Source organism: Nyctibius grandis, chromosome 24 (genome assembly GCF_013368605.1).
Source record: "Nyctibius grandis isolate bNycGra1 chromosome 24, bNycGra1.pri, whole genome shotgun sequence".
Taxonomy (NCBI): Eukaryota; Metazoa; Chordata; class Aves; order Nyctibiiformes; family Nyctibiidae; genus Nyctibius; species Nyctibius grandis.
Genome location: NC_090681.1, coordinates 5,803,626 through 5,815,821, shown reverse-complemented (window position 1 = coordinate 5,815,821; position 12,196 = coordinate 5,803,626). Strand labels below are relative to the sequence as shown.

The 12,196-nt window shown below is 52.6% G+C and overlaps 1 protein-coding gene across 1 annotated transcript; it reads left to right on the top strand.

Annotated features, from left to right (window-relative positions):
- The first annotated feature begins 163 nt into the window (after positions 1-163).
- On the top strand, positions 164-11,948 carry SNRNP40 (small nuclear ribonucleoprotein U5 subunit 40). The gene is made up of 10 exons (XM_068418040.1): positions 164-433; positions 721-850; positions 1,676-1,769; positions 2,395-2,560; positions 3,058-3,180; positions 4,167-4,287; positions 5,043-5,125; positions 5,550-5,611; positions 8,980-9,083; positions 11,335-11,948. Exons 1-10 carry the CDS (start codon positions 212-214, stop codon positions 11,382-11,384), a joined length of 1,155 nt encoding a protein of 384 aa, XP_068274141.1. The 5' UTR covers positions 164-211; the 3' UTR covers positions 11,385-11,948.
- The last annotated feature ends 248 nt before the right edge of the window (positions 11,949-12,196 follow it).

The following is a 12,196-nucleotide window of genomic DNA, read 5'->3' as shown; positions in this document are numbered from 1 at the left end:
ACCCATCCGGCGCCATCAGCCAATCCGCGAGGGGAGAGCCCTCCGGCACCCGGCGCCTCTCTTTCCTCACCCGCGCGCCGGAAGTAAGGCGGAGGAGGGCGGGACATCCGTCCGCGCTCCGCCACTCAGCGCAGCAGGAAGGGACGCGGCCGACCAATGAGGGAGCGGGAGGGCGGGGCGGGGAGGCCGGGCGCGCGCGGGGCCGGTGGCGATGATCGAGCAGCAGAAGCGGAAGGTCCCGGGCGGAGGCCCCGGCCCGGGCCCCGCTCCGGGCTCCGCTCCCGGCCCCCCTCCCGCCCCCGGCGCCGCCCCCGCACCCGGCCCCGACCTCCCACTCGTGCCCTCGGCGGCCAAGCGGCCCCGCCATGAGGTGCCGGGGGCGCCGGGCGGCGGCGCTGGGGGTCAGCCCCCCCCCGGGGCCCTGCTGCAGGCGGTACGGCGGGGTAGGGGGGGAGGCCCGTGAGGGAATGGCGGGGTTTGGGGAGGGAGGAAGGCCCGTGAGGGGATTAGTGGGGAGAAGGCGGCCCTTGGGGGGATGGCGGGAGGAGAAGGCCCGGGGGTGGATGGCGGGGAGGGAGGAAAAGCCCACGAGGGGGTGGCGGGGTTGTGGGAAGATCTGCTGGGCTTGGGGGGTGGCTGGCGGGGCAACCATGCCCCAGGGATGCTCCTTGTTCCCCTCGATGGTATCTCCTCACCCGGCTCCCCCGTTGCCTCCTGCAGGGCCCGCCGCGCTGCTCGTCCCTGCAGGCCCCCATCATGCTGCTCTCGGGGCACGAAGGAGAGGTGTACTGCTGCAAGTTCCACCCCAACGGCAACACGCTGGCCTCCGCCGGCTTCGACAGGCTCATCTGTGAGTAGCTTCTTTTGATTGACAGCCAGCTAAACATGAGCCAGCAGTGTGCCCAGGTGGCCAAGAAGGCCAATGGCATCCTGGCCTCTATTAGGAATAGTGTAGCCAGCTGGTCTGGGGAAGGGATCGTCCCTCTGTACTCGGCACTGGTGAGGCCACATCTTGAATCCTGTGTCCAGTTCTGGGCCCCGCACTTCAAGAGAGATGTTGAGGTGTTGGAGCGAGTGCAGAGGAGGGCGACCAAGCTGGGGAAGGGTCTGGAGGGTCTGACCTCCGAGGAACGGCTGAGGGAGCTGGGGGTGTTTAGCGTGGAGAAGAGGAGGCTCAGAGGTGACCTTAGTGCAGTCTACAACTACCTGAAGGGATGTTGTAGCGCAGTGGGAGTCGGCCTCTTCTCCCAGGCAACCAGCGCTAGGACAAGAGGACACAGCCTCAAGCTTGGCCAGGGGAGGTTCAGGTTGGACATCAGGAAGCATTTCTTCTCAGCAAGGGTCATTAGACACTGGAAGGGGCTGCCCAGGGAGGTGGTGGAGTCACCATCTCTGGAGGGGTTTAAGAAAAGCCTGGCCATGGCACTTAGTGCCCTGGTCTAGTTGCCATGGTGGTGTCAGGGCAATGGTTGGACTCGATGATCCCAGAGGGCTCTTCCAACCTCATTGATTCTGGGATTCTGTGATTCTTTATTGCTACGCATCATCCTGGGTTGGAGACAGTGGTGGTGATGGTACGTAGTTCCGTTTGCTGAATCAGCAGAGGGTGGCTCTGTCCCCAGCAGGGAGGTGGTTCTGTATTTCCTACACTTCCCTCTCCCTTCCTTTCTCCCAGTGCTGTGGAATGTCTACGGGGACTGCGATAACTACGCCACCCTGAAGGGTCACAGCGGGGCGATTATGGAGCTGCACTACAACACAGATGGCAGGTAAGTGGCGTGCGGACGGCTCTCGGCCTCGAGCCCGGCTCCTTCTGAAGGAAGATGCTTTCTGCTGGCCAGAGCTCAGAGTGCCTCGTCATTCCCCCTCCTCAGTCTATGTACGGCAAATGCTCGTAGTGTGGCGTTCCCACAGAAGGAGTAATGCCTGCTGGGGATTAAGGAAAAGGATCTGGAGTCACCCGTGACCCACTGGTGCCCGAGTGTCTTGAGGAACATGGGAAAGTTTGTTTTGGTCATGTGGGAGACATTGGGGAGGAAAAGAAAACAAGTGAGATATTTGTTAATTTAAAAGGCCATTCCACTGTTGCATCTGAGCCAGGGTTGCCCCCGAGCTTTCCTTCCTGTGTTCATCCCAGATAGTGTTTGAGGAGGCAGAAAACCATCTATATGTATGTAGAAATGGGGTTTAATGGGAGTGCCTCCAGTGAGGCTGCCCCACTGTCAGTCAGCTTGCTCTGAAACACCATCTTTGTCGTAGTATATGGGGGAGATTCTTCTCCGTGGTGTATTCCCCCTGAATATTTCCAGCTTTGATCACAGGAGAGTAAAAAAGGGCAGGAGAGGGGAGAACTGTTTCCGAAATGAAGAACCTGACGGCGATTCTTCTCCGCAGCATGCTCTTCTCAGCATCCACAGACAAAACCGTGGCAGTGTGGGACAGTGAGACTGGAGAGAGAGTGAAGAGGCTGAAGGGCCACACCTCGTTCGTTAACTCCTGTTACCCGGCGAGGCGAGGACCCCAGCTTGTCTGTACAGGCAGCGATGATGGGACAGTGAAGGTCAGTGTGTTGTGTAAGGAGAGAGTCTGGAATGAAAGTAAGACAGGATCTTTGAAAGAAATTTTGGGGTCTTTTCAGTGGGCTAAATTCAGCCTTCCGTTACTCTTACAATTTCATTATCTAATAACTTTGATTTCGGAAATAAAAAATTTGAAATAAAATTTGGCTGCTCCTTTTTTTCTGTAATTCTTTGTGGAGGGGGATTAAGAAGATTCATCTGCTCAGTTGGACTTTTTCTGCTGTTCTGCATTAACAAAGCATGAGAAAGGCAAACAGTTAATGGCATCTCACACACTAGCCCCTTCTTCCCTCCCCTCACTCCTGTGCTCCAACCACACCAGACTTTTATTATGGTTTTTTTAATAGAGATCTCCTGAGATCTAAAAGAGGGAATTTCAGGAGAGCAGTCTGAGTCCCTGCCAAGTATCTGTGCAACTGCCTGTAACTTTGTTGTTAAATATCCTTATGCAACTGTTACACCTGCCGTGTCTTTTCAGCTGTGGGATATCAGGAAAAAAGCTGCTGTCCAGACGTTTCAGAACACGTACCAGGTCTTGGCTGTGACTTTCAATGACACCAGTGATCAGATCATATCCGGAGGCATCGACAACGATATTAAGGTAGGACGCCTGTGTCTTCGTGTACCTTTCCAACCACGCACACCTTTTCCATCCCATCACATCTTGCACTGGTCAAGGACAAACGTGGAAGCCTGTTGGTGAATTTTACAGTCACAAGAACCACGCAGACCCACTGTGTCTGACCTCGCTGTTGATACAGGGCAAATAAACTCTGAGGGAGTTGCTCCAGGGCTCTTTGCCATGTGACAGCCTGGGCAGCCCTGGCATTCCTGGCCAGACGTCCCAGCGCTGCTGTCACCCGCTGGAGCCGATACGGTGTGCTGGCTCCTCTCAACTTGTGCCTGTCCCGGAGGTTCTAGAGCCATGTATGAGGTAAACTAAAGAAAATGTGGTGACGTATCCACACTCTCTGCCCTCTGCTCCAGTTTGCAACTTTGTCACCTGCTAGTGTGGAAAGTTCTTATTTAAGAGTGAGCTCAATGTTTCATTCAGCTGGTAACTGAGATTCTCCTGGTAGCTGTACGGTTCAGTCTGTCCTACTGTCCTTACAGCCTCAGGCTCCAGCCTTACGTAGGCATGGGGAGCACGTGCTTGTCAGAGAGCCATCGCTAGGTGTAGCACTGACATGAGATCTGACTGCCCCTTGAAAGGCAGTAACTCTTCAGAAAAGAACAACCTGAAATTTTGGGGACTGGACAAGTCCTGCTCTGTGCCATCAGTCAGTGGAATTTGGGAGCTGGGGGAGCTGTAGCCGGGTAGAGAGAGATTCCTACACACATGGGGCTGCTGGCATTTAGCTCCTTGGTTGTTGAACACATTTGGTAAGAAGTCTAAGGGGCAAATTCCATTTTCCCTACAAGATATTGAATTCTAGCCTTATATTTTAGCCATTCAGACCCCACCAACCAAAACTGAGAGCTGATGTCATCAGCTGACTGATCACTACCAGTGTGAAACGCTTTGGAAACAGCAGTTCCAACAGCCTTGGCTGTCTTTTTGTTAAATCACAACGTTGTGTCTGAAAGGTGTGGGACCTTCGCCAGAACAAGCTCACTTACACCATGAGAGGACACACGGACTCGGTGACAGGCCTCAGCCTGAGTTCGGAAGGCTCCTACCTGCTCTCCAACGCGATGGACAACACGGGTACGTCCTCCCTGATGGGAGAGCGCAGCCGGGCAGGCGGCTGTTGGACGCTGCTCTCTTAGGCCGGCTTTGCGCGGTGGTTTGGAAGGAACAGCTCAAATTGACGTGGAGAAACAAAGAGCCGGACGTGGGGATGGGCTGGAGGGAGTTTGGCTTCAGAGATAAAGCTTGAATTCCTGTTGTTACACCGGTGACAGTCGCATCCTTAGCAGGGAGGGAGCGGCTGCACCAGAGGGGTTTGTCACGTCTCCCGAAGGGCAGTGGGGACACGAGCTGTGGCACGCGTTGTTTGCGCAGACAGTTGGACGCAGTCTCGGTCTGGCTCTCGTCAGGGCGGTTTGGCTGTTTCCCTGCAGCAGGGGAAATGACAGCACAGTTTCCAAATGGCCTGTCTCTGTGGGGGTGCTCAGCGAAGCTGATCTGATGAGAACTGTGATCATGGAGTGTGTCAGAATAAAGCAAATGCTCGTGTAAGGAGATGGTGGCTCAGTTGTGTAATAAGTTGTTTTTGGGTTTTTCCCCTCCTGTTGGCAGTGGTCTTGGTGTAATTATAAATTTCTGCGTTTGACCTTTCGTATCAAAGCTTTCTGCAGAGGAAAGCTGCTGGTTTCCTTTTGCTTCTGAAGAGAACAAGGAGCGTGACCAGGTCTTTGCTCGTTAACAGCATGTCTTGGGAAAAGGAACGCTTCCAGAAGCTGACCTTGCTCCCATGCCTCTGCCATCTTCAGCTAATTACCGTGAGCTCTCTGTTGCAGTTCGCGTCTGGGACGTGCGGCCGTTTGCCCCTAAAGAGAGATGTTTGAAGATTTTCCAGGGGAACGTACATAATTTTGAAAAGGTGAGTGTGCTGCAGACCGAAACATGATTGTTTGTAAAATGCTGTGGCTATTAACTTTGCTCTAAATTGTTTTTTAAATTCAAGTTTAAACCAGAAAGGTTTTAATAACAACTGAAAGAGAGACTAATGCACAAAGTGGGATTCCAATTAAAGCCGCAGTAACAAGATTTCTTTGCTTGGTTCAGCTATAATTAGCTGTAAATTAAGTATTTTCTACATTTACTATCTAGTTTGTGTAAAATAACGAGGCACTGGATGTTTCCAGCAGTAAAATAAAATCTGTAATTGCCATCTCATCTTCCAAAGGGAGATCATTAAAGTGGTGCTCATGATATTTAAAGTCTTGTGGTGATTTTAATTCAAGTAGAAGGGGAAAACTAAATCTTCCTTCGGAAATGGATCTGTGCATGCTTTTTTATTTTAGAATCTTCTGAGGTGCTCTTGGTCCCCAGATGGGAGTAAAATAGCAGGGGGATCGGCCGACAGGTGAGTTGCAACCGCGTTCCTCTCTTACCATCCATCCCCAATCGTTTTACCAGCACTCCTGGAATGAGTTGGATCATAATCTGAAGACTCAGAGTTGTGTGTAGAGGCATGAAGACCCAAACAACCCTCTGTGCTCCTCTGTAAGCGTTGTTTGCCCCAGTTACAACAGCCATGTCTTTATGTTGCCTTTGTGTGACTGGAGGAGCACTGTATCGTTGTAAAATCATCTTCTTATTGTCAAAAGCTGACTAAAGATCTGCATTACTGCTTGTGTTCAGCCACGGGATCCAACACTAGGACCAGCAGACGACAGGAGCATGGTTATCAGTGAACTAGGTCCCTTGCAGTCATACTGGCAGATGCTTGTGAGAGTCTTCTAGAAGCAGGGAGTCTGGGGATTGATGTGTAGTGTAGGGATTATACTGATAAGGACCACAAATACCAGTTAACTTGCTGTGTGGTGGCTTGCAGGAAGCACCAGCAGTGTTCCAAGGATCATTCTTGATCGTTATTTTGATTAACGAGTAAGAAGAAATAAAGATCTGACTAAATTAGCACATATTAGACTTTGAAATGAGATATTCTATGAAATGAGGTGACCAAAGAATAAACTGGGTAGAGGTAGGAAGCCAGCAGAGTCCATGCCAGACACTGAAGGTCACCGTGAAAGGTACCAACCTCTGCTGGAGCAAATCCAGATGCACTCTCAGTGACATCGAGACAGGAATTCCTGCAGGCTGGAGTCCAGGGTGTGGAGCAGCAGTAATCAGCAAATTAATGACTTTCTGATAGAGGATAGGGAGAACTTTAGCTCTCACCATCCAGATATAGTGGGACCAACTGTCACAGCAAGTGGCTGAGACATGACTCTCCAGTCCTGCTGGGCATAACGGCAGTGATAAAATAGTTGTGCTTGAAGAAATGCTGCTTTAAGTAACATTCATGACTTAAATTGCAGGCTTGAATTTTTCCCTTTTATATGTTTAAAGAAAATAAGTCAAAGAATAGCACCAGCCTGAAGATGAATGCTCCTAACAAAGCAGGTCTGCCCTGTGCTGGTGGCCAGTGTCCTTTCTACCTAGCCAGCAAGGTAGATTATAAATGATTCTGTGCTTTTTGGGAAGGAAAAGAAGCTCACTTCGATTTCAACTAAAAGACAGGCTAATTGTAAAAGCAAATCTTCTTCATCTGGTCTGCAAAGCCCTGACAAACAGAAAGGAGCAGGTGAAGCTGAGGAACCCATGTGCTACCACTGCATGAGCCTGGAACGGTCCGGCCATGCTGTTCAGGGCTGGGGCTGCGTGCGGGGCTGCTGGAAGGGCTGTCCGTCCCCAGCACGCTTGAGTTCATGCAGGTGAGACGTGGGGATGCGCAGTGGCATTTGCAGCACCTTCCTTTGGAGGAGTGCAATGCAGTAGGTTGATGTTACGTGTGTTTTACAGGCTCTCCCCTGTGCCCTCACCCTCTGCAGTCCCCTGTAAATAGCCGGAGCGATGCCTCTGGGGCGTGTGGGCAGTGGAGCTCCCTTCACGCCAAACCCAGCCAATCACTGCCCTGCCGCTTCCCTTTTCTGCTCCAGCAGGTTCCATTTTAGCTGCCAGTCACCTCCCTAAAGAGCAGAACGAGAAGGCAGAGTGAGTGTAATCCTGAGCTGGCAGCAATCCTGAGCCACCGATTTTTTTTGCATAGCAATGGCCCTTGTAACAAATGCCATTTCGTGTGGCGAGGCCGTTGTGTTCGGAACGGAGGGACGCGGCGTTCCCGTGCAGGTGGGGTGCAGCATCACCTTGCCTGGGTTGTAGGATGTTGCTCAGGGCTCTTCTCGTTTTGATGTGTTAAAAAACCCCGCTCACTCCTACGAATCCTCACCGTAACTGGGGGCAAAGCGTCGCTCTGCTTCCCCATGGAGCTTGTGTGCGGCCACCCCACCGTGCAGGCAGCCATCGACACCATGGGGGACAAAGCAGTGATCTTGAGTGCAGTGTGATTTACAGCCAGGCACCATTTCCCCCACTCTCCGAGACCATTTATAATCTGAAAGCTGCTCTGTGCCTGGTGCCCACAGTTTCTGACCTCCTGCCTGAGAGATCCCGGTGGCTTCTGCACTGCCTTCTGCCAAGGTGCTCAGGCAGGACCTGGCAGCGGTGGGAGCCCACAGCGAGGTCTGCAGGAGGTTAATCAAAGGGCTCAGCACAATCTGATCGGCCCCCTGATAAGTGCTGGGAAGTGGATCGTGACTTTAATGGCACAGCAGGAAGAAATGTGCCCTTGTGGCCAAGGCCAATGGCATCCTGGGGTGTATTAGAAGGGGTGTGGTCAGCAGGTCGAGAGAGGTTCTCCTCCCCCTCTGCTCTGCCCTGGTGAGGCCACATCTGGAATATTGTGTCCAGTTCTGGGCCCCTCAGTTCAAGAAGGACAGGGAACTGCTAGAGAGAGTCCAGTGCAGAGCCACGAAGATGATTAAGGGAGTGGAACATCTCCCTTATGAGGAGAGGCTGAGGGAGCTGGGTCTCTTTAGCTTAGAGAAGAGGAGACTGAGGGGTGACCTCATTAATGTTTATAAATATGTAAAGGGCAAGTGTCATGAGGATGGAGCCAGGCTCTTCTCAGTGACATCCCTTGACAGGACAAGGGGCAATGGGTGCAAGCTGGAACACAGGAGGTTCCACATAAATATGAGGAAAAACTTCTTTACGGTGAGGGTGACTGAACACTGGCACAGGCTGCCCAGAGAGGTTGTGGAGTCTCCTTCTCTGGAGACATTCAAAACCCGCCTGGACGCGTTCCTGTGTGATATGGTCTAGGTAATCCTGCTCTGGCAGGGGACTGGACTAGATGATCTTTCGAGGTCCCTTCCAATCCCCAACATTCTGTGATTCTGTGAAATCCGTAAATAAGGCTGTTGGCTGTGAGGGATCACACTCTAGCGGGGGCTGGGGGAGCACCCGGGCTCCTCCTCACTGCTTGTCAGCCAGCCCAAAGCAAAGGTGACCGCCGGGCGTGCAGGCAGGTATTTGCAAGGGTGAGAACCCCCCTCCCCACTCCTGAAGCTCATCTTCTCCCTCAGCCCGCTGCGTTGCTGCTGTATTGAGGGTCTCCACGGCCTCACGTGTTCAAATCCTCTGTGCCATGAGGTGCTGCCGTGCTGTGACGGTGGTGAAGCTTTTAACACCGAGTTGACATGTTAGCTCCTACCTGCTCAGACCTCTGCTCTTCTGGATCTGGCAGTGCAGCATTTTGCTCCTGCGAGGCTCATTGCTTACCCCCACTAACAGTTGCAGCTATTATGGTGCAGGAAGAAGCCGTTGGTGTGGGGGGCAGCTGCTTTCCCTTCTCACACGCCTGCGCTCATCATGACTCTCTCGTAGGTTTGTCTACGTGTGGGACACCACATCCAGGAGGATCTTGTACAAGCTGCCAGGCCACGCCGGGTCGGTGAATGAATTGGCTTTCCATCCGGAGGAGCCCATTAGTAAGTCCTCCCCACCTCAAGTTAACTGGGAAAATAGTTTCAGGGCTGGCTGAACCGCTGATCCTCTGGAAAACAGCCCCAAAATTGCCTATGGCCCAGAGGCCCAAGTATGAGAGACAAATTTAGGGCTAGCAGACCTCCTGCCTGCTCCTCTCTTGCAGACAGGAGTTGGGCTCAGTGTGCCCCGGGGTCCTGGGCTGAGTACGGGGACTCTGCTTCTGTGTCCTGCCCGGGGGACCTGGGTGAGGGCACCTGGACAGCAGGAGGGTGGCTGGTGGTCTGGGCTTGTGTTACGTATGGCTTGGCTGCCGCTGCCTTGGGCTTGTCCAGACTTCCCAAGGGCCGTACAAAAAGGTTTTGGGGTACATTAGTTTGGACACATTGAGGTGCTGGAGCGAGTCCAGAGAAGGGCAACGGAGCTGGTGAAGGGTCTGGAGCACAAGTGTGATGAGGAACAGCTGAGGGACCTGGGGGTGTTTAGTCTGGAGAAAAGGAGGCTGAGGGGTGCAGTGAGGGGGGGCTCGGTCTCTTCCCCCAGGTAACAAGCGACAGGACAAGAGGAAATGGCCTCAAGTTGTGCCAGGGGAGGTTTAGATTGGAGATCAGGGAAAATGTCTTCACCGAAAGGGTTGTCAAGCGCTGGCACAGGCTGCCCAGGGCAGTGGTGGAGTCCCCATCCCTGGAGGGATTTAAAAGCCATGTAGATGTGGTGCTGAGGGACATGGGTTAGTGGTGGGCTTGGCAGTGCTGGGTTAACGGTTGGACTCGATGATCTTAAAGGACCTTCCCAACCAAATCGATTCTATGATTTGGTGATCAGGACAGTGACCACCTAGGAGCATGTCTCCAGCCTGGAGTCCCTTAACTTACCCAAAAGCTGTAGGAAGCAAAGGCAGCTCTTTGTGCAGCGGGTCTTGTCCCCATCCTAGAGGTGTCCTGTGCGTGGCACCGTGTATCAGAGCTGGTGGCTTTTTCAGAACCGTTTTGACCGCGGTGCATTAGCTGTGACCAGATTCCGTAGCGGTTTCTCAGCGCAGTGTGGGGCCCGGGCAGGACTGCGGGGTGCTCTTTGTTTCTATGGAAACTCTTGCACCATCAGCCAGGTCACCGCGTTGCTCCAGCCAAAAATTGACAAGAGTCAGCCCCGAAGTGAAGCCAAGAGCTCGGTTGTGCTGAGGATGACAGTGTCAAGAACAGCACTTCTGGGGTGGGAATGTCTTATTCCTTCAATGCTTGTGTCTTGACCCTCCAAAACAGCCTTTTCTGGGTGAAGGTGTTTCAAGTGGCGCGTTGTAGTTGGGTGCCAGCTGCCTTTTTGCCTCTTCTAATAAATTCATACTGTCCCGGCGAGGCTTTCCTGGCCAGCCTGTGCCCTCTAGTGGCACGCAGGCCCGACGGCAGCGCCCAGTTTGCGATCTGAACACTCCTTGCAATGAAAATAACGCTTCAGGATGCTTGAGAGTGTTAACAGCGTGTTCATACGCCTCTCTTTACCATTTTAATGCTTCAACGTTACCAGCAGTACGTCATGTTGCCTGCCTTGGGGCAGGGGAATGGCAGCCACGACGCCTAGCTCTGGGGGCCCCAACATCAGAAGGACATGGAGCTGTTGGAGTGAGTCCAGAGGAGGCCACGGAGATGCTCAGAGGGCTGGAGCCCCTCTGCTATGGAGACAGGCTGAGAGAGTTGGGGCTGTTCAGCCTGGAGAAGAGAAGGCTCTGGGGAGACCTTCTAGCACCTTCCAGTGCCTGAAGGGGCTACAGGAAAGCTGGAGAGGGACTTTTTACAAGGGCGTGGAGTGACAGGATGAGGGGGAACGGTTTTAAACTGAAAGAGGGGAGATTGAGATGAGATCTGAGGAAGAAATTCTTTGGTGTGAGGGTGGTGAGACCCTGGCCCAGGTTGCCCAGAGAAGCTGTGGCTGCCCCCTCCCTGGCAGTGTTCAAGGCCAGGTTGGATGGGGCTTGGAGCAACCTCGTCTGGTGGAAGGTGTCCCTGCCCATGGTAGGGGGTTGGAACTAGATGGTCTTTAAGGTCCCTTCCAACCCAAACCATTTGATGGTTCTGTGATTCTGTGATTAGTTGTCAAGAGTAGTAATTCCATGAAGTGTTTTTTGGGGGAACAAATGAAATTGGGCTTTCTAGATCTCTGACAGCGAGCGAAATGAGGAGTTCAGTTCAAAAGGTATGTCGATAGTGGAGGTCTCAAACTGTGGTGTTTAATTTTCACATTCCTCCCTCTTCCCCGCAGTACTCTCCGCATCCAGCGACAAAAGACTGTACATGGGGGAGATCCAGTGAAGCCGGCGAGGAGATGGTGGGATTCGTGCCCTCGCCGTCCTCGGTTTACAGAGTCACGTTGACTTTCTTCTCACCGGTGCCAGCCCCCACCTCGCACTCGTGGCGGTGGGGAAAACGTTGAAGCAGCTTGACAAAGACAAGCCGCCCTCTCGCAGGCTGTAGCACCTGCGTGGTCTCTCTGTACAGCTTTTTTCCACCTCCCCCTTCTTTGGGGAGGAAGGAAAATTTGGAATCAAAAAGATTTTCGTTTTGGCTCTACCACCGACTATTAAACCCTTCCCCAGATCACTTGAAATTGGTAAAATTTGTTTAAATTCCGTATTGTGGCTTGTATATTCTCTGTCGAGTTTCTCTTGTTGTTTTTTTATACGGTCAGAACTGAAATAGAGAGCTTTTTACAAGAACTGTGTGCATGGGATTTATTGTTCTGCTTTACTTTTCTATTGTACAGTACTAAATCAAGGCCCTCACTCATATATAACCCGGGGAAACCGTAGACGTTCACTTCAGAAGAGCAGCTTTATTTTTTATTCATGGCAATAAAAATGACCACACTTGAAATAATTCTTGGGCTACTGCTGAATCCTATTTTCATGTTTTGAGTCAAATCCAGCCTCCTGCTATAAATAAATGTAAAGGGAACGAGTTTTCTGTGACAGGCACCGTGTATTCAGAGCCCAGCAGTGAGGGGACCACACTGGCTGCGTGTCCCCTCTCCCACCCCTCGGGCTGGCAGGAGGGTGGCATGAGATAGTGGCAGGTAGGAGATGGTGGCACATACGAGGTGGTGGCACAGCGAGGTGGTGGCAGGT